The following is a 21,119-nucleotide window of genomic DNA, read 5'->3' on the forward strand; positions in this document are numbered from 1 at the left end:
AGTACTGCAGGAGTAGGAGGTGTTCCACACCCTTACCAATACGTGACACTGTCGGCCTGTTTGATTCTAGCCATGTCAGTGGGTATATGGTAGGATCTCATTGTGGTGTTATTTTACAATTCTTGGAAAATTAACAATGTTGAACACTTTTATACTCATGCTAGTGATTTACATTTATTTTTGTGTGAAGTGTCTGTTCAAGTCTTTTGCCCATTTTTAAATTGAATTATTTTTTTTAAATTAGTTATGAGTTCTTTATAAATTCTGGAAACAAATTCTTTATCACATATATGTACACATATATGTACACATATACTGCAAATATCTTCTACTCTGTGACTTGCCTATTTATTTCCTTAAAGGTACCTTTTGATGAGCAGTTTTAATTTTCATAACATGTCTTTTACGAAATTTTTGCTCTTATGGTTATTATATTGCTGTCTTAGAAATTGTTGCCTACTCAAAGACACAGATATTCTCCTGAGTTTCTCTAAAAGGAATTTTTGTTTCAACTTTTACATTTACCTCTATGATCCATCTCAAATTATTTTTTATGTATTGGGTGAGATAGGAGTTGAGGTGGTTTCTTTTTCTCCCTTTGTGGCTATCCAATAGTTCCAGCATCATTTGGTGAAAAGATTTTCCTTTCTTCTTAAATTGCCTTTGTACCTTGGTCGAAAATCAAGTGGCTATATAAACACGGGGCTACTTCTGAACTGTGTTCCATTCCATTCATCTATCTGCCTATCCTTATATAAATATCACACCGTATTGATTATTGTAGTTTTATAATAAATCTTGCAACCAGGCAGTATAAATTCTCTGAATTTGTTCTTCCTTTTCAAGATTGACTATTCTAGGTTTTTGACACTTCCACGTAATTTTAAACTGAACTTGTAAATTTCTATTTTTATAAAGCCTTTGAAATGACTGTGATTGCATTAAATCTGAAACATTAATTTTAAGTAGAGAACAGAGGAGAAATTATGAGGAGGAGACTAAGAAGGACACAGAAAATAAAAAGGAAGAGACTGAGTACCAAACAAAACAAACATTTAAAATTCCATGAAATTCAACAACAGGAAGCTCACTGGAGCCTTTTTTTTTTTTATTAGTTTCAGGTGCACAAGACAAAGTAATACTTAGACGTTTATCATTTATATCCCTCACAGTGTCAATCCCCCTCCCCCCATCCACTATCCCTCTGACATCGCACCGAGCCATCCCGTTTCCAATGTCTCTACTCCCAATGCTGTCCTCCGTCTCTTGTAAGTGTATACATACATATATATATACATGTATATATATAATATTATAGTTGGCATTCATTATGGAGCCTTTTTGACGGTAGCTTCACTGCCCTGCTTGGCGAAGAAACCACACTGACAATAAACTTCCATTCTCCTCTTCATTCTTATTAATAAAACCCCTGAATGATAGCTGGGCACACAAAAAATGAATAAAGACAATATCGTCTATCTTTACTTCTAGTTAAGCGTGGTCACTAAGACCTCGCTAATGGGTTGTAAGTGGATGTGTTATGTGCAACTTCTGAGAAGTGTCCTTAAAGAAAAGAGTATGTGCCTTTCTGCCACACCCCCCCCTTCCTTCTTGCTGTAAGCAGGTAGCAGCTGGCATTAAAGCAGTCAAAGCAGTCATCTCCACCACGAGGCAGCATGCTAAGGATGGCAGAGCAGCAAGTTCCCAATGCCCATGGGGCTGCTTCCATACCAGCCAGGACCTGCCTACCTATAGAATCATTTGCCTATTTAAGCCACTATCATCTGATATTTTCTGTGTAATTCAACTGAATCTAATCTTAACACATCACAATTTTAACTATCTATATGCCTGTGACCCCAAAGTTGTACCGCCATCCACAATCTTTCCAGACCCATCTATCCAACAGCTACTGGAACATTTACACTTGGATATTCAACAGGCCTTTCAAACTTAACTGTCGGAAACAGAATTCTGTATTTTTTTTCTCCCCAAAGTCTTTCTCCATTCATCTACCAAATAAATGGTAAGTAGTTTTTGATGATAAATGGTAAATGATTCATCTCATAGCTCAAGCAAAAAACCTAGATGTCGCCCTTGTTCCTTGTTTTCCTCTCACCGTCCCATCCAAACCATGCACAATACTTGTATTCTGCCACCAAAACATACCCCAAATCTATCCACTTTTCTCCACCTTCACTATTACCACTCTAGCTCAAGTCACCATCGTCTCTCATTTGGAGAAACACAACAGCATCCTCAATGGTGTTTTTTGTAACTTAAGAAATCCTTCCCAGAAACATGAAAAAGTTCTGGAAATAGCAGTGATAGCTATACAATAACATGAATCCCACAGAACTGTATATCTAGAAGTGGCTAATATGATAATTTTATGCTGTGTATTTAACCACAATGAAACAAAAAAAGAAATATTTCCTAGGAACAATATAGCCTCCTGTATCTTTTCCTAAATAGTTTACGATGTGTCTTTCACATCTAGGGCTTTAATCCACCTGGAAAAGACTGTTGTGAATGGTATGAAGTAGGAATCTAACTTTGTCTTTATTCTATATGGACACCACATAACTCAGCATCATTACCTGACTCTTATAGGCTTTTCCCCTTGCTCTGTATACCAGTTAGTGGTATGCTAAGCTCCCCTAAGTATGTGGGTGTGTTTCTAGGCTCTCTATCCTGTTCCATGATTCTACTTTTCTATCCCTGAGCCAATATCAGTAATTAAGACAGTAGTCTTAATTATTACAGTTTTATATTAAGTTTTGATATCTGGGAGAAAAAGACTTTATTTTTCTTCAAAAGTGACTTATCTATTCTTGGTCCTTTTCCTTTCCATACATATTTTAGGTTCAGCATGTCAAGTTCCATGAAAAATCATATAGCAGTTTTAATCAGAATAGCACTCAATTTGTAGAATTGGGGAAAACTGACATCTTTATGATATCAAGTCTTCCCATCCATAAATACTATACATCTCTCCATTTACTTGGGTTTTCCTTTATGTTTCAATAGAGCATCATAATTTTCTCCCTAAAGGACTACACAGCTTTAATTTATTTCTAGATAACTTTAGTTTTGATACTGTTATGAATACTATCTTTTGCTAGTTTTAAAATTCCTAGTTAGTTATTGCTGGTGTATAGAAGTGAATTTTTTATTCAGAAATGTTCCCAAACTGAACACTTTTTCCTTTTCTTTCTGTTTATTGAATAATCCCTCCTTTTCCCACAGATTTGTGATCTTTCCTTTACCTTATAAATTCGTGTGTATGTATGCATACATATGTACATACCATGTTTCTCCGATAACAAGACCTAGCCAGAAAATAAGCCCTAGCATGATTTTTCAGGATCACATCCCCTGAACATAAGCCCCAATGCGTCTTTTGGAGCAAAAATTAATATAAGACCCAGTCTTACTTTCGGGGAAACACGGTACAAACACATATATGTCCTTCTCATCTTGTTTCTGGCTATCTATTCCGTTCCAGTGCTACCATAGTCTTTAATGCTATCTGCAGCTTTATTTTGATAGCATTACTCCTCTGTCTCAAACCTGACTTAGTTATTTATGTCAGTTTACTCTTCCTGATAAATATTACAATCATTTTGCCAGGACACCTGGTTTCTCCCCAGAGTGGACCAAAGTTACACAATTTGAAGTTCTGGAGGCCATTGCTCACACCGTCTAACTAATGTAGCCCCTCCAATCACTCTATGACATCACCATCTGATAACTTCTTGTGAACTAATTTTAGTGTCTCTCTCCCCACTTCTGTAATTAGTTGCTTACCATTATATTCCCAGTGTCTAGAACAGTGTCTGACACATAGTCTGTGCACAAAAAAAGTTTGCTGAATACATGAATGGAGGTTTAAAATCCGGATAATTCGGAGAAATAGGAAGAAAAGCAGGTTTTGATGTGACAGTGAAAGATGAGAACTCCTCCTTCAGTTTGAGGAGGAGTTTAGAGCACTCACACTGTCATTCATTAACGTGCAGGCGTTCTGGCCAGTACCTGGAGCACAAGAGTGGAGGTTCAATGTGATGGAACTGATGAGATGGTCCAAGAGGAGAATGCATGCAACAAAGACAAAAGGCAGATACTTGGGAGGCGGCGGCCGGTTGGCTCGGTTCCTTAGAACACAGTGCTCCTAACACACACTTCGCAGGTTCGATTCCCACATGGGCCAGTGGGCTGCACCCTCCACAACAAGACTGAAAACGACTTGACTTAGAGATGACGAGTCCTGAAAAAACAGAGTTCCCCAATATTCCCCAATAAAAATTTAAAAAATAAATGGTAATTACTACTTAAAAAAAAGATACTTGGGAAGACCTAGACTTAGGGGCAAATTAGAGGGAGAGCACGCACATGCAACAACATGGAAACCAACAGGAGGAAAAGATTTGAGGACTAGGAAAAGGGAAATAAATGGAAGAGCTGGGTTTGTAAATCATATGAACACAGGAAGTAAAAAGCAGCATGAGCTCAACTGGGGAAGCACAATTTAACCTAAGGAACAGAAACATGGCCATCCTACCTGCACTGGTAAAAATAACTAAGAGTGTGGGACTACAGACCAGAATTTGGAAAAGGAATTAATTTTAGAACCTTCTGGGGTTTCTCACGTTAAAATGACCGTTGCCGGGTTTAGAAAGCTATTAGCATTCAATCCATTCAACCTCCACTGTCTGAGCTAGAAGCTGAGTCTGGAAGGTTCCAATTTGAATGAGACATGTTTCGTCCTGCTTGGTATCTATCATTCCGCGACTACCGCGCCCGGGCTGAAGGTATCGGCACGTGCTCTTTGGGCCTCAGAAAAGAACCACAGAAGGACGACGACCAGAGAAGAGTAGGGCTGCGGAGGCTGGAGACAGGCCCTCACCATCCGCGGAGGGTCAGCGGGTCAGTCGGGGTCCGCGCGTCCTCGCGGGGGCGCCCCGGCCACTCCCCAGCCGCGCCCCGTCGCCGCCCTCCCAGCTCTCCTCTTTGCCCTGCTTGGCTGACGCTCTCGCCCGCCCCCACGAGCACGGCCTCCCCTTCCTACCTGCCAGCACGTGGACTTGGCCTGCTCCCAGCCGCTCACCGCGGACCTGGTCAACGGAGAGCCCACCTGCCTCCCCAGCGCCCGGCCCACGCCCTCCACCCGGCGGCGGGCGGCACGTGACCCCGCCCCCAGAGCGCCGCGACCGGGGCCCTCGGCCCCGTCTGCTCCCCGCCTCCCACCGGCGCGCTCCACCCACTAGAGCGACGCCGACGCCATGACGTAACTGGCGCAGGCGCAGTCTGTCAGCGACGCTGAGGAGCTGCTTGGTCCTTTCGTGGAGGTACGTAGAGTCGGCTCTGCCAGCGAGAGGTGAAAGTGGGGTGCATGGAAGAGAGGGGTCCCGAAAAAGAGAGGAGAGGGAGGTAAGACCCAGCAGACTGTCCTCCAGGTGCTGGGGTACAGGGCGGTGTCTCGCACCCTCTCAGGGCCCTTTTTGACGAGGCCGGACGGCTGTCCCGCAGTAATTGAACCGTGAATTTCCTTTGGGGAGGCATTGCCCCGCGCCCGTGTGTATATAAATTTAACGGTTAAGTTGGCGTGCACTGGGTGGGTTCCTTTCCTTCTAGTGAACATCCTTGGGGTACGTGATTTGTTTGGTAAAGTAACACAAATCTGGGAGACCTGGCTTGTTTTGTTTTGTTGTGGTTTTTTTTTTGGCCGGGAGCAACTGCTTAATCTGTTCGGAGGCTGTCTGTAAAACGAAACGATTGGACTCAATATATAATTTTTAAGGTCCCTTTCAGAGCTATCATTCTGTGATTCTTGCCTCCCAGGATCTTTTATCACATTCCTGATTGGGAAGAGAAATCTTTTGACTAATGTTTTAAAACTTATGCTCGGCACACAGGTGTAGTTAGACCGCTTGTTTTCATTAGGATTGACTGGGTAGAACTGGAAGTAAAATTTATGCATTGTTATTCCAATAGACTGATTTTAATTTTGTTAAAAGATCAGAATATCTATTTTCTTAATGTTTGCCCTATGTCTTTAATAGACTTAAATGTTTAAGCTTTATTTAACATTTTGCCTCATTTCATAGGTAAATCTCCAAAATGTATTGAAGTTGATGCTTTTGAATTTTATGTCACCTTATCCCTTTTACTAGCATTTTTAAGGTCATCTCCATCTTCTGACTGAAGAAAAGATGGTCAACGTTTTGAAAGGAGTGCTTATAGAATGGTTAGTATTTTTAATGCTTAATGAGTTTTTTAGAATTCTTTGTTTTAAGATCTGAATGAATCGAGTCTTTCAGCTTTCTTAACTTCATTTTTTCTTACTTATGTAAGAAGTGGGTCAGGTTTTGTTGCTAAGTTTCTTCCTGGTGCCAGATTTCAACCTCTCTGTTGAATTAATGTGACGGGCATTGTTTCCAACAAGTTTTGATCAGAGGCAGCATATTTGTTAGATTAACCCTCTTTAGAGAAACAGTGCTGGTGTTCTCATACCATCAAGGACTGACTAGAATTTTAGGGTCTGCCTAAGTCTTCACCATCACAAACGATGGCCTTTTAAAAAAGAGAAAAAAAAAACAAGAGACCCAGTTGAAGGTTGTTTAAACTGGTCACACATTTCAGAGAAACTAGAAACTTGAATGGGCAGAGTGGAGTTCCTCAAAGCAAGCTAATGTAGGGCTTAGATATCACGCCGTCTGAAAACCTGAACTGCTGGACCAGTCTTGCTGAGTCCCCACTTGCGTGCTTGACAGTAATTCTGGGAATTCTGCTCTGTGGACACTCCCATTGTCTAACAATACTGCGGTCTATGTTTCTGTGCCCCGAATATGAGCCGTTACATAGATAGTGGTGCTGTTTACTGTAATGGCAAGGCTAGGGGAGGAGCAAGACCAAAACCCTAGGATACTTCTGGCGTTTTACAGCAGCGCTGTCCAATAGAAATATAATGCAAGCCACATATGTAGTCTTAAACTTTCTAGTAGCCACATGGAAAAGTAAAATGTAACAGGTGAGAAGAATATATTTTATTTAACTGAATATATCCAAAAATATTTCAACAGGGATGAAGTCTTCATAATCCATACTAAGACTTCAAAACTGTACAATCTCTTTTCATATTAAAGCTTCAAAATCCAATGTGCATTTTATTTTTACAGAACATTTCATAGACTGTTCCCATTTCAGGTGCTCGGTAGTGACATGTGACTAGTGGGCTACCTTACGGACAGTGCAGATTTAGAGTTTGAGTAGAGGAGACACCAATAAAAGCGATTTAGAAGACAACAGCAAGTGAAGTAGGGAGGCTAAGAGAGGGAATGTCTCATGAAGGTGAGTGGGCGGTGTCAAGTGATGGTGACAGATGGAATAAGATGACACACTGGAGGTCACTGATCTTTTGAGAGCTGTTTACATTGAAAGGTGGGATATATACTTTGGAAAGGGAAAGGGAGGTGAGGAAGTGGAGACTGGAATTTTGTTGTGATGAGCAAAGGAATAGAGAAATGGGTTGGCAGCTAAAGGAGGATGTGATAAGGGACTCTGGTTCTTGTTATTTTTGTTGTTTTCATGGGAAAGACTAGAATGTATATTGAAAAGAATAAAGTGCTAGAGAGGAGAAGTATTGGGAAAACAAAGGGGGCAGAATCTAGATCTCGTAAGTTCTGAACACACTGTGCTGTTTTCTTTTGGAGAAGACTTCTAGGCTAATGTTTGTACTTAATTTTTCTTATTACTTTGTCATAATTAATGGAAACATTTCCTGTTTGGACTTTTAATGTTGTTATTATTATTATTATTATTATTATTATTATTATTATTATTATTATTTTAAACACAGAGGACCCACAGTGCCAGCTATCAGTATTTTCCCTTTTGTTTCTTCCAATTCTCCTAAATTTAATCGTAACCCCAGGATTTGATAAACTTTCACTTCTCTCATAGAGTTTTCCTATTTTTGTTTTTGTTGATGTTTAAAGTTTCATTTATCTGGAATTTATTGGGAGAGGGGCATATTATGAATTGAAGATCCCAAGTAGCCCCTTTTTTTGGTCAAATATCTGAACAGTTGTCCAACACCAGTTATTCCCTTCCGTAATGATACCTGATGCCTCTTTTATCACAGTTTCACTTACCTGGCTACTTTCCCCATTCCCATCCCACATCTGTTTTTTTTCTTTGTCATTGCTGCCTCTTTGAGAATAACTTCGAATAATTTAGCCTATTTACAAAGTAATCCTTTCATGATGTTTGGGATTGTGTTAAACCTATATTTTATGTTATTTATTTTTCCCCCTATATTTCAATTTGAAGAAATATGGTGGTTGGATTGCATTTTAAAGAGAACTCTGGGAGTCTCATTAAAATCTCAGTGGTAGGCTTTCAGTTTCACTGTAAGGACAAAGAGTGAAGATTTGTAAAAGGAACTGAAGTGTTAGTTTTCTTTCCTGATTGAGTGAGCTCTCTGCCTGGTTTGCTGTTATGTTATCAAGCCTGAGTTCTGCTGGCCCTCTATCTCCCTGCTCTTCCTTGTAATCTCCAGACTGGCAGTATCTGGAGCTCTGAACAGTTGAAATACACAAACAGTTAGAAATACACAAATCTCAGACCTCAACCCAAATCTACTAAATCACGATTGTGCGTACAAAGGATCTTGTTAAAATGCATTTAAAGTTTGAGAAGCACTCAGCCAACTTAAGTTTCATGATCAGTTTCCCAATGGAAGATTGTTTTGCACCAGGACTACATAAATTTTATTTTGCAGATGGATACTGCCCTTGCAAAACTAATTTTTCCCTTCAAGGTGAATACTAAAGTGTAGCCTACACAATTTTTCAAAAGGGTAACTGTCTTCCCAAAGGTAAATCTTCCAAAAATACTCCAGGCCTAAGAAATGGCATATTTATAAAGGGCATGGCTAGGGCTGGTGGGTACTCTTTCACAATCAGGTGCATATGTTGGGATGGTAACTGGAAAAATCCTTCCTTCTCTTTGGGATACCAAAGAGAAGATTATTAGTAGTACAATATCAGCATAAATTAGTAAGGAATACAGTATCAGCATAAGTCTGTTTGTTACCTCATAATATATCCATAGATTGTGTGAAGCATTTAGGTATGTTTGAGTACCGAATTTGATAGGTGTGCAGTTTATAGGCAAACCACTCAAGGATCTAGAACTATTTCCATTGTCCCAATGATTCTCCAAATTCCAGTCATATAGGTCATATAATCACCTAGATAGTGCCGTTCCACATATTCAGTGCAGGCAGCCAGCAAAATACTTCTCAGACATGTATGGCCTCATCAAGAAGGGAATCTTAACGTGACACCTGTCTTAGAATGGCTTAATTCACTGCCATATTTAAATTACGTATCTGTCAGTTCCTTTTAACTGATTTTGAGTCTACAGTAAAGAAGCAAATTAACTAGATTATAATGATGGCCATTTAGGCCCAACTATCAGTGAATTGAAAAGTCAGCGTACTTGGAAATAAGATTCATTCCTCCCAAGTACCAAAATCTAAAGCTAAATAAAAAATTTTTTGTAAATTTGTGTTTTTATGTCAAAATGAGATTGGAAAAAACGTTCTCTTGTTTGGGATCTACCATTATAAACTGCTAGTCTCGCACCAAGCATTTTCCCACATCTAACCATCTACAGCAGTATCGAAGCAAGCAGCATGTGCCCCACAAATGTCTGACCAATTCCAGGTGCCAGAGCAGCCCTCTGGTGTGACAGTTACCACACGTGGTTTGGCAAGTGCTTCGGCAAGGAAGATTTGCAGAGGTGTAAATTGCAACTAGTTTACAGCCTAATAGCAAAGAATCTGGAGAAATAGGTATTGTTAGAGCAGACTTACCCTTATGTGTTTGGCTTCTAAACCTGTACTGAGAAGCAAATAAGAACTAAGGCAAGACCAGTCTAACCGTTCTATTCGTTTGCAGTGTTTATACATCTCTGTGGCCTTTGCTGCTTTGCAGGGCCACATTCACTACAGTTTCTGGGACTCAGAACAGTGCCTGAGATATATATGGGGAGTGCTTAGTAAATACTTGTTTACTGAATGAATTTTGTTAGCAGAATTGAGTCAAGGAGTGTAACCTCAGCCTAAATCCCACAATAATTACATTTCTAGAAGTTTATCCTAAGGAAGTGATCAGAACTGCAGATAAAAATGTAGGTAGTTGACTATGCTAATAAAACAAAGTGTTGATTGTAAGATAGTTTTATAGTCAAATAACATAGCTATTAAAATACTTGAAAACACTCTAAGTGGTATGGCATCATTCTAAGTGATATAATACATTGTTAAATGAAAAGGGCTGAATTCCTTTAACAACACTGAGCAATTACCAGATACTATATATACTAAGCACTTGGTAATATTCAGTTAGTTCTCACAACAACCCTATGAGATACAGATGTTATCATCTCCATTTTATCGATGCAGAAATTGAGGCACAGAGAAATTAATCAACTTGCTCAGGTTACCCAGCTACTGAACTGAGATTTTTAAACCATGGTTTTTTGACTCTGGAGCCCAGGCTACTGCTCCTTATATAGACAGTCTCTCCAACACGAATCTAAGTATAATTTTGTGTTAACTTTAAAAAAAAGAAGAAGAAGAAGTAGTATAGGGCCGGCCCGGTGGCTCAGGCAGTTAGAGCTCCGTGCTCCTAACTCCGAAAGCTGCTGGTTTGATTCCCACATGGGCCAGTGGGCTCTCAACTACAAAGTTGCCAGTTCAATTCCTCCAGTCCCGCAAAGGATGGTGGGCTCCGCCCCCTGCAAGTAAGATTGAACACGGCACCTTGAGCTGAGCTGCCTCCCGGATGGCTGAGTTGGTTGGAGCGCGGGCTCTCAACCACAAGGTTGCCAGTTCGATTCCTCGAGTCCCACAAGGGAGGGTTGGCAGTGTCACCTGCAACTAAGATTGAACACGGCACCTTGAGCTGAGCTGCCGCTGAGCTCCCAGATGGCTCAATTGGTTGGAGTGCGTCCTCAACCACAAGATTGCCGGTTTGACTACCGCAAGGGATGGTGGGCTGTGCCCCCTGCAACTAGAAAACGGCAACTGGACCTACAGCTGAGCTGCGCCCTCCACAACTAAGATTGAAAGGACAACAACTTGACTTGGAAAAAAAAGTCTTGGAAGTACACACTGTTCCCCCAATAAAGTCCTGTTTCCCTTCCCCAATAAAAAAAAAAAAAAGTATGTATGTAGTCTTAGAATAATACCATATATATTCCACAGGTTAACATTTTTGTAACAAATAGTAAATCTGTTAATAGAACTGGGTAATTTAAACCTCCCTGCACGTCCTCCCACACACCCAAATGCTCTTGGCATTTTAATTATTCCTGATCTGAGTGTCTACCGTAAAACAAGGTGTTTTAGATATCCCTTAATCCAGCAACCCCTCAGCATGAGCAGGTATACCTCCAGCTCACTCCTTAGCCTACAACATGGAGAGGATGAGTGATTTTATAACATCAGACATAGTTTGGTTGGCTGAATTAGAGTTTGGGGTTAGGCTTTCTGAATTCAGTACTCTCTTTAGAGTCTTGTGTCTTTGTAACAATAAAACCTATTATATGTCATATTGGCAACTTGGGACCTGTCATTCTGGTTAACATAATGTCTCCTGTGGTGACCCTTTCTTTCTCTTAAGACCCTACTCATGTAGCAAATATTTATTGAGCACCTACAATATGCTGGCCCCTAATTTAGGTACCCACCTCTCAGGCTGGACAAAACCCAAATTCAGAAAACATTTTGGAAAAGGCTTATAAGAGGGAAATGTAAGTGAACAAAGCCATTTCACATTCATTAACAATTTTCTAAAACATTCTGTTCTCAGGACATACAGAATTTATGCAGAAATTGTTTTAAATTGTTTATGTAATTATATCTGTTAGCTGATTATCAGGAAGCATAGTTTACCATTGACTAAGCCAAGATTCTCATTCTAATAGGATACACAGTGCTGACAACTTTATCCAACTGACCAATTAGCTTCATAGTCTGATTTACAGCCATATGCATCGTCCTAATAGACCCCTCGTGGTGTAATACTTTTTAGAAACGTATGTTATAGGGGCTATACTACAGTTTTTTAGCAGTTGATTGATTGATAGCTGCCTTTCACATTTCCAGGACAAGATTTTTTTCCTGCTCACTAGCCCTGATCCCAAGACTTTTAACCAACTATATTTATGGTCACTTGGTTTTGGTTTCTTTCCTTGCCGGCAGGTTCTCCCAGAGACCCTCCATATAGAAGTGGAATAGCCCTGTATTCAGGTAGAATATTCCAGGCCCTCCACATTTCACAAAATGTCCCTTAAACTTTTGAGTGTCTTGAATTAGTACAGATTGTATTTATTTCAGGTACATGCTTGAAATCCGACTCCAAATTGACTGCTTTCCATTTCCTTTGAAAAAGGTTAGTGTAGGCGATTGATATCAGAAGTAGATTGATTTCAGTGTCTCGCTGACCAGTCACTCTTATCTCATTTGTCAGCAGTGTTTCTTAGGTATGGGGAATGCCACTGGTGTTCAAGATGATTTGTAATAGAACACACATTTGGGGGTAGAACCCAAAAATAGTTTTTATATGACCGGTTTAATTTATTTAAGAAAAACATAAAACATCAAAATGACTGGAGATTCGTACCAGATGAACTTAAGCTTAAAAGTTGACATAAAGGCAATTTAAAGAAAACTATTAAGTAAGGTATAATCCAAGTGAACAAGAGAAGGCTAAAATAGCAAGGATAGTATGTGTAGGGGGTTCAGAATGAGATGCGCCTCCTATGCAGAGTATTTTGAGCAAAAGACAATCAAGACCCTGCAGTTCAAGAAAAACTTCCACCCCCCGCTTAACTCCTCGAAGAATTTAAATCGGGGACCTTGCCTATAATAAGAGTTAGCACCAGAAATAACCTTTTCTGACCTATCTGTAGGGCAGGGCACACATCTAATTACTGAACATCTGCTGCCTTCTGAAGCCTCAGGAGCCCTACCCTCATTCCTTAGCTCAGGAGGTGATACATTCCTCATTGTACTGTTCTGTCTCCGAACCTCTCATGTACGTGAGGTCTCTGACTCTCCAGCCAAAAGAACCTGATGAGGAAAGGAGGAATTTCCCCCCTCCCCCATAAGCGCAAATGGAAAAATTTTGAAAACACTGATAATGATTCTTTTGAATCATGAGTCCCCTGATACATCTTGGTTTCCGTTCTTTAGCTTTTATTTCATTGAAATGGTGTAAATTTATTTCATCTGGAAATGTTCCAGAGATGTATTAGTCTTCACAACGACTGAACTCTTGCTATCTCTAATCCCTCTTATAGCCACCAATCACTGGCATAAATGGGTGTCATCTGTGAATGGACTGAGTAACAAGTAACAAGATAATTTATCACATTTGGACAGGAATTCTTTTAATGTCCATATTTGTCCTCATTACTGTGTTACATTTGGACCCGAAATTTATTTTAAAGAGCTCACAAAAAACAATTGTTTGTCTCGTTGTGTAAAGTACATCCTTCTAAGAAACCTCTGAGTGTGATTTTTATAGAAAATATTGAGATTCTTGTGGGACCTGAGCTAGTCCAGGACAAAAAGGGCCTGGAGGGTGAATTGGGCACCACTTGTCACCATGTGTGAGACAGAGGTGAGTCCTCTGTCCCAGGATTGCCGGGACAGGAGGAAGCAGCCTAGTTGGGGAGCACTAAAGAAGGGGTGGGTTTGTCTATGCCGCACACCAGTCTACTCCGGAACTGCTCTTCTTTTGTTCTCCACCCACCCTTTTATTTGTAAAGGCCAGGGCAGTTGAGTGGAACAATTGAGTTTTTAAAGAAGAATCTGAGCAGGAACACAATTAGTTGTAGAGAAGCTGAAGCTCTGGTTTCTCTGTCCTATGGGTCTCCTCATTTCCGCTTCTGAAATATCTGAAAGAACCCTGGTCAAGCTGCTTCCTTACCCCCAGGTTCCTTCTAGAATTGTTCTTTAGGGTCTTCGTAATATTATGTTTCACAGCCAGCTTTTTGTCAATAATTGATAAATTGTGTACTTCAGTGAGATTTTTCAATGTATAGTGTGTTACTTAGTGCTTTACAAAAAAGTCATTTAATTTTTTTTTATTCTGTGTAACTGCCAAAATTAGGGAATTGCTGAAAATGTTAAGTTTAACTTCCGTATCTGCTTAAATCTGTGACCATACATTATCTACCTTTGTTTGTCAAAGCCGCCCATTCTCTCCCACACACCACTGGCTGTTGTTGCCTCTCAGTTTCATGTCACCATCCGCCTGGAGACCCTCATCCTCATGTCTTTTCCCCTTTCCTGTTTCCAGTCGCCCAGAAGGCCACAGACTTCCAGGCCAGCCCTCATCCCTGTGACATGCATTACCTTATGGCTGTCCGCGTCTGCTGTTCTCATTGCATCTCCTACTCGCCTCCACCCCCATCCTTCCCACTGTGCCCCCTAGAACAAGCAGCAGGATCCCTGTATCCTCAGCCTCTTCTCTGAACCGTTCCTCTCCCCACTCCTAACCCCCTGCAGCCGCCTTTCCTTTTCGCTGTAACAAAACCTGGCTTTCTCCTGAGCACACTGCTGCTCCCACAACCCTGTCTAGTGTTGACTTTTTTATCTAATACCTCCTGTACCAGGGAATTGGGATAGTTCTCATACCAGGAATGTGTACCCGGAAATGGGATAGTTATCTCCCTGCCTTCCCATTGCCACTTCTAGAAATTCTCCTTCCCTCTTCCATGGAAACCCCCAGCCCTGAATCTCATGCCATCAGACTAGACCGCGCACTTTGAATGATCTGCAAACCCGACTTTCCTTGAGGGTTTTTCCGGAAGACTTCCTGTCAGCTTCAGTAGCTCTCCTCTCACACTCAGTGATTTCAGCGTCCATGTGGGTAGTCCTTCCAGTACCTGCTTTCTCAGCTCCCTGACCACCTCCTCCATGCGTGTCCTACACCCTGTCCCAGCCCCCCATTCACACAGACCGACCCCCGACCCCACCATACTGCTGTCTCTTCAAAACCGCCATTTCACGCATCTGACTGACCCCCACGTCCTCTTTCCAGTTTACTCCCCCCTGATGCCCTACCTGTATGATTTCTGCAGCTCGACCACACGTCTGGGCTGTGGATTCGCCCACCTTCCCCTTGTCCTTCAGCACCCCACCGACCTCACATTCCTCCTCACCCAGCTCTGTGCCACAATCCAGCAACGTACTTGTTCTCTCAAGGACACTGCCCCTCCTCAGTCACCAGACCTGGTTTCATCCAGCTCTCCACCTTCTCTGAACCTTCACCTCCGCAGCACCCAGTGGCTGGAGGAAAACATACAATACAAGGTACTGATCAGTCTCACTTCAGATTCATGACTGCTAAACTCAGGGGAGCCTGAACGCTCACCAGCAAACCAATGGCATTTCCTGGTCCACTTAGACGTACTCCCACTTTCCTAGTGAAGCTGTGATACTTCCATCAAATCTAAGATTTCATCAATTTAATAACGTAGCAATATTTTCAGGACCTCTAAGAAAAATCACTGCCAATGATACTGTAACATGCCCCCCATTGTAAGCCTCATCCCAGTTTCAGAGATGTTAAAATGTGGGGGGAATGTGCTTAGAATGGATGAAATATAGTATTCCATACCTTCAGTTTCTCTTACCTCAAACAACTTCTGCATCCCCACTTCTAGCTGATTCCTTGCTTCCTGTTTCACAGAGAAAATAAAAGCAGCCAGAAGAGAATGTCCACCAGTCTTTATCACATCAATCTGTGCCCGTATACTGTTCCCTCCTCTCCCCCCAGTTACTATGGATGAACTGTCCCTTCTCCTGTCTAGAGCCAGCTTTCCTGCTTGAGAACTGAGTCCCATCTCCTCTTGCCTGTAAGGAACCTTGCCAGCAAGGTTCCTGCTTGCTTTCTCCGTTTTTCCTTCTCTGTTAGATCATTCCCATCAGCATGGCAAACATGCTATAATTCTGCCCCCACACTGCTCCCAGGCAAAACCTCTTCCTGCTCTCTGTAGCAGAATGTCTCTGCAGACCTGCCTGAGTTCACTTTCTTTCATTTCCTTCCTCCCATTCTGACACCCACTCAGTCAGGCCTTCTCCCCTGACTACCGAATCTGCTCTTGCCAAGGTCCGGCAGCTTTCTGAATCCAGTAGTCAGTTCTCAGCCTGAGAACCACATTAGATGCAGTCGGTCACTTCCTCTTCCTGAATCTCCTTTGTTGACTGAATCTAGGACTCTTCACGTTTTCTTCCTACCTCAGTGGCCGCTTATTTATAATCTGCTTTGCACATCAAATTTATGCTGCTTAGCCATCTGATGGGTGTCCACGGCTTGGCCCTTGGACTCTTCTCTGTAGCTGTGCTCACTCCATTGTCGTGGCTTTAAATGTCATACATACAGTGATGGCTGACTTTTCCTCTGCAGCCTGGACTTCACTGCTAAAATCCAGAAGTGTGTATCCAGCGCCTACTCAACTTATTTACTTGGGCGCCAGTAGGCATCTCACCAGTGACATGCCTAAAAGCAAACTCTTGATCTCACCAGCAAACCCACGTTCATCCTCAGTAAAAGACAACTCCATCCCTCCATTTGCTCAAACCGAGAAGTTTAGTCTCCTTAAATCCTCTTTCAAAGCTCAAGTCTTGTCTCAGCACATTATGTTCGCTTTATATTCAACATATGTCTAGAATTCAACCACTTCTCATCGTCTTCACCATTACCACGTGGCTCCACGTCATTGTCATCTCCTGCCTGGCTTGCTACAGTCACCTTACCGATCGCCCTGCTCCCCGCTTGCATCTGCCACCACCCCTCCTCGACCCAGTCTTTTCTCAGACCAGCAGGCAGTATGATCCTTACGTTAAAATTTAAGTCTGTTTGTAAGTTAGTCGTGTTGCTTAGGAAAAGCCAAAGTCCCTAAAATCATCTCTAAGGCCCTGCGTCATCAGAGCCAGTTACAACTTTCCGACCTGTCGCCCACTGCTGTCCCCTCAGTCACCCTCTCCAGCCACCGCGGCCTTGCTGTTTGCTACAACGCTCGTCCCCCGCTTCCCCACATGGCTTGCTCACACCTCCTGGGTTTTGTTCAGATGTCACCTGCTCAGTAAGGGCTTCCTTCACTCCCTATTTTAACTTGCAAGATCTTATTTCGTCACTGCCATTTCTCATCCTACTTCTCTGGTTTTTGTGTTGGTTTGTTTATCATGGTGCTGCCACTAGACTGTAAGCTCCGTGACATGGAAGGATCTTACGTGTTTGTTCACTGCTGGATCCCCAGGACCAGAATAGAACCTACTAATGATAGGTACTCAATTAGTATTTATTGAATGAGTGAGTAAAACTTGAAATAGCAATATACTACTTCTAAACAAATCAATTTCACACATTAATATGGTCATTCTAATACTGCAACGATAGAATTTAAATGAATTTTGCCAAATCTAAGTGAATAAGAATAGCCTAAGTGTTCTGAACCTAGGTGTAAGAAAAACTTACTAGAAACTAAATTTAAAATCTGCATTAGTTCTGACGTGGGTAGATCTAGTCATGTCATTTTACAGCATAGTAAATTATCTTAATAATTTCAGTGGTAAGTTGAAAGTAATTAAGAAATTCATTAGGAAGCCTTGACTTTATTAATAGTTAATATACGATGAACCTTACTCATTTAGTGATTAAACTAAATACTTTGTTAGCTTCACTTATACATGTTTGTACTTGAAAGAAGTGAACCTTACTGTTTTCATTAAATTAACTGACCTCTTTTGAATTATCTTTGTAATTGGTGTTGACATTCAAGAAACCAAAAGATTGTGTAAGATTATCTCTTCTCTAAGAATTGAAAAATATATGCAAACTTGAGATTTAATATTGTTTTGCTGAACATATTATTGTATATTATATGAGATCTAAAGAGTGTCCTTTCAATTGTCACCCCAATAAATTAAAAAAAATAAAATTAAAAAAAAAAGTGTCCTTTGTTGTGATTCAGGGCTTTTTTGCAAGAGACTTGTTACTGTAAATCCAAGAAAGTATATCACTCTTTCCCTATAACTATCCTATTCCTAACTAAAGCCACAAATAAATACAGTAGAACTTGGATCTCTTCTTTGAGCTTAGTATTCTCAGAGATTTTGTTAGCATTTCTTTTAAAGATTCTGAATGATAGTTCAGACTTACAAGGTTCAGAATTTTAAGGAAGGGGGTGAAAAAAAACCTGAGTCCCTACTGCAAAGCAAACCAAACACTACCCTTGGCATTTTTCTCCTTTGATGTCCATGACAATTCTGTTATGTAGACTCACTTAGAGGGAGATTAAATACATATTAAGGTCACACAAGTAAGTGATAAAGCCAGGGATGAATGCAGGTCTGACTCTTGCTGTACACCCTGCTTTATCAAAGTGACAATGTAACTGGTTTTGTAAATTGTCACTGGCAAGGTAGTAGAAAGCTTTTGGTTTTTTAAATGTAATGGTCATAGACAGGAAATTCATTTTTAAACTCAGTTTAGGAGGCTGTGATGCTAGGCCCTATTAACTACAAAGCTCTGAACCTTACTTTATCACTTGTCAGTGACAAATTATTCTTTTTAAATCTTGTCATTGGCCTTTTTCTCTTAAACTTCCACTAACAGCTCTAAAATGAGGCTACACCTATAAATCATTAGCACTTGAGGCAGAGAGGAGTTCAGAACTTTTTAAATTAACCTAAAAATTCTACGTGCTCATGTCTAATCACTCAGGTCCTGGCATAATTTGGCAATCAGGTGTCTCATCATCATGTGTTTCTCTCTGCAGTGACCCTGCCATGAAGCAGTTTCTGCTGTACTTGGATGAGTCAAATGCCCTAGGGAAGAAGTTCATCATTCAAGACATTGATGACACTCACGTCTTCGTCATAGCAGAGTTGGTTAATGTCCTGCAGGAGCGTGTGGGTGAATTAATGGACCAAAACGCTTTTTCTCTTACCCAGAAGTGAAAATACTAGGTATTGACCACTTAGGAATTAAAAGTAACGAATATGAGAGACTGTTACCCATTCAGTATCTTATGTGACTTGGCTAGACCTGGAGAATTGTTTAAAGCATGTAGCGGGAAAGACTGTGGTGTCATTTGTTCAGAAAAAAGCCCCAAACTGATTTTCTTGTTCTGTTTTATTCAGTATATGTATCCTAGAACTTAAAACAAAACGAAACAAAACAAAAAACACGTTAACAGCTGGCTACAATTTGGCTTTTATTGTCATTTATTAAAATGTACATAGTTTTCCTACTTTTTAATGCTGATTTACAAATATAATGGAATATGCTTTTTAATTATCAGTCTAACCCAGATATTTGTTTTGTGAAGTATAACATACAGAAAGTGCACAAGACATAAATGTACAAATTTCTGAATTTCCACAAACTGAACACACTTGTATAATCAGTACACAGATGAGGAAAATCACCACCATCCCAGAAGCCTTTTCATAGAAACACCTTTAGTGTCACATCAAGAGTAAACACTGCTGACATTGAAGGGCATCGGTTACTTTTGCTTGTTTTTTAACTTTCTGTCCGTGGAGTCAGGCAGCGTGTACTCTTGTGTCTGGCATCTGTCACTCAGCATTAGATTTGTGAGATTCTCCATGCTGTTGCATGATGTACAGTTGACCCTTGAACAACACAGGTTTGAACTGTGCAAGTCCACTTATACATGGATTTTTTTCAATAAATACTATAAATGTATTTTCTCTTCCATATGATTTTCTTAATTCTTGTCTCTAGCTTATTTAAGAATATATAACAGATATAAAATACAAAATATGTGTTAGCTAACTATGTTACTGGTAAGGCTTCCAGCCAACAGTAGGCTATTAGTAAAGTTTTTGGAGAGTCACAAGTTATATGTGGATTTTCAACTACACAGGGGTTGGCACCTCTAACTACCACTGCCACCCACATTGTTCAAGGTTCAACTGTAGTTTTTTCATTTTCATTGCTGTACGATAGCTATTCTGTTACTTGCCTCAACCACACTAGAGATACTTTGGTTAATAAATGAATTCAGTCCTAAAAATTTAATAACTATACATTCATTAAACCTCAATTTGAACTTGATAAACACGTCAAATGGTTTTACCACTCTTTGAGGTCACACTAATTTTTCTCCAGTGGCAGAATATATACCACATTATTGTATTTGTTTGAGAAAAGAAATGCAAGTAAAGAATCTAATTGCAAAATATACTGGCATTAGTTACATTGATAGTCTATGGTTATTGTAATAGCTTCTCCAATTCACTCAGTCCTTCACTTATTCATTCAAAAAATAAGTGCCTGCCATGTCCTAGATGTGAAGGATAGGTATGGTTGTAAAAAAGATGGATGAGGATTCTGAACCAGGAATGCTTTTAACTTCCACTAACAGAACACCAGTGAAGAGTTATTTAAACAGACAGGTCTAGGTGGTTCAGCCTGCTTCTGCTCTGCCATCCTAATGTTGGCTTTTCGTTCCTGGCTTATTGCCTCGTGATCACAAGGTGGTGGCTGCTGCCCCGGGGTTACAGTCACAGCAGCAGCCCAAGGACAGAAGGCTCCACTGGCCAGCAAAGAAAATAAGGAAAACTTCCTCCTGGCGTAGCTCTATCAGGGAGAAAAATCCTTCCCAGAACCTTCCCACGTGTCCATCCCTAGGCTTATTGTCAAAGAGGAATGGAATAAGAATGGACTTAGATCAGTGATTCTCAAGTTTTAAAATCACCTGGGGTCTGACAGAAGAATTCCAAATAATTTGTGGCGACACTGTCCTTCTGGGTGGAGCTCGGTCCCCTGCTGGGTGTGTGGGCGGCACTTAGTGTCTTGCTTCCAAGGAATGGATTTGGCCAGGGTGAAAACGTAACTGCAGTGGAGAAACCTGGGACAGACTACCTTAGCCAGGTGATCGGGATTAACCTGTCCTGTTGAGAGCATGTACTCCGAATGTGATGTGATGAGAAGGGTGCTTCTTAAAAGACAGCAACCCCGGCCTGACCATGAGAAAAGCATTAGACCAACATAAACTGAAGGGAA

General features: G+C 40.8%; 2 protein-coding genes across 6 annotated transcripts in view; one reads left to right on the top strand and one right to left on the bottom strand.

Moving 5' to 3' along the window:
• Window positions 1-5,204, bottom strand: part of SERAC1 (serine active site containing 1) — a 52,117-nt gene extending 46,913 nt beyond the window's left edge. Inside the window, exons 1-2 of one of the 4 annotated variants that reach the window (XM_033097951.1) lie at window positions 5,069-5,189; window positions 4,125-4,267 (exon numbers count right to left, since the gene is read on the bottom strand). Coding sequence is in view for 2 of the 4 variants with exons in the window: in XM_033097926.1 (XP_032953817.1) it covers window positions 4,036-4,100 (65 nt within the window). In the remaining 2 variants the exon portion in view is untranslated. Of the gene's footprint in view, window positions 1-3,997; window positions 4,016-4,035; window positions 4,268-5,068 lie in introns of those variants that run through there. The other 3 variants (XM_033097926.1, XM_033097945.1, XM_033097936.1) reach the window with 3 other exon arrangements.
• Window positions 5,205-5,254: 50 nt separating this feature from the next.
• On the top strand, window positions 5,255-20,312 carry GTF2H5 (general transcription factor IIH subunit 5). 2 transcript variants are annotated; one of them, XM_033097963.1, is made up of 3 exons: window positions 5,255-5,348; window positions 6,174-6,247; window positions 18,865-20,312. In XM_033097963.1, the coding sequence occupies exons 2-3, from the start codon at window positions 6,213-6,215 to the stop codon at window positions 19,043-19,045; spliced, it is 216 nt and encodes a 71-aa protein (XP_032953854.1). In that variant the 5' UTR covers window positions 5,255-5,348; window positions 6,174-6,212; the 3' UTR covers window positions 19,046-20,312. The 2 variants fall into 2 exon arrangements, with proteins under 2 accessions (XP_032953854.1, XP_032953862.1); XM_033097971.1 differs by having other exon boundaries at window positions 5,314-5,430.
• The last annotated feature ends 807 nt before the right edge of the window (window positions 20,313-21,119 follow it).

The sequence above is a fragment of the Rhinolophus ferrumequinum genome, chromosome 3, assembly GCF_004115265.2.
Source record: "Rhinolophus ferrumequinum isolate MPI-CBG mRhiFer1 chromosome 3, mRhiFer1_v1.p, whole genome shotgun sequence".
In the NCBI taxonomy this organism is placed as follows: Eukaryota; Metazoa; Chordata; class Mammalia; order Chiroptera; family Rhinolophidae; genus Rhinolophus; species Rhinolophus ferrumequinum.

Excerpts from the sequence above, each read along its gene's own strand:
- GTF2H5 (XM_033097963.1), top strand. The coding sequence starts at position 6,213 with ATGGTCAACGTTTTGAAAGGAGTGCTTATAGAATG. Across the intron at positions 6,248-18,864 it reads AAAGGAGTGCTTATAGAATG|TGACCCTGCCATGAAGCAGT; the intron begins GTTAGTATTTTT and ends TTCTCTCTGCAG.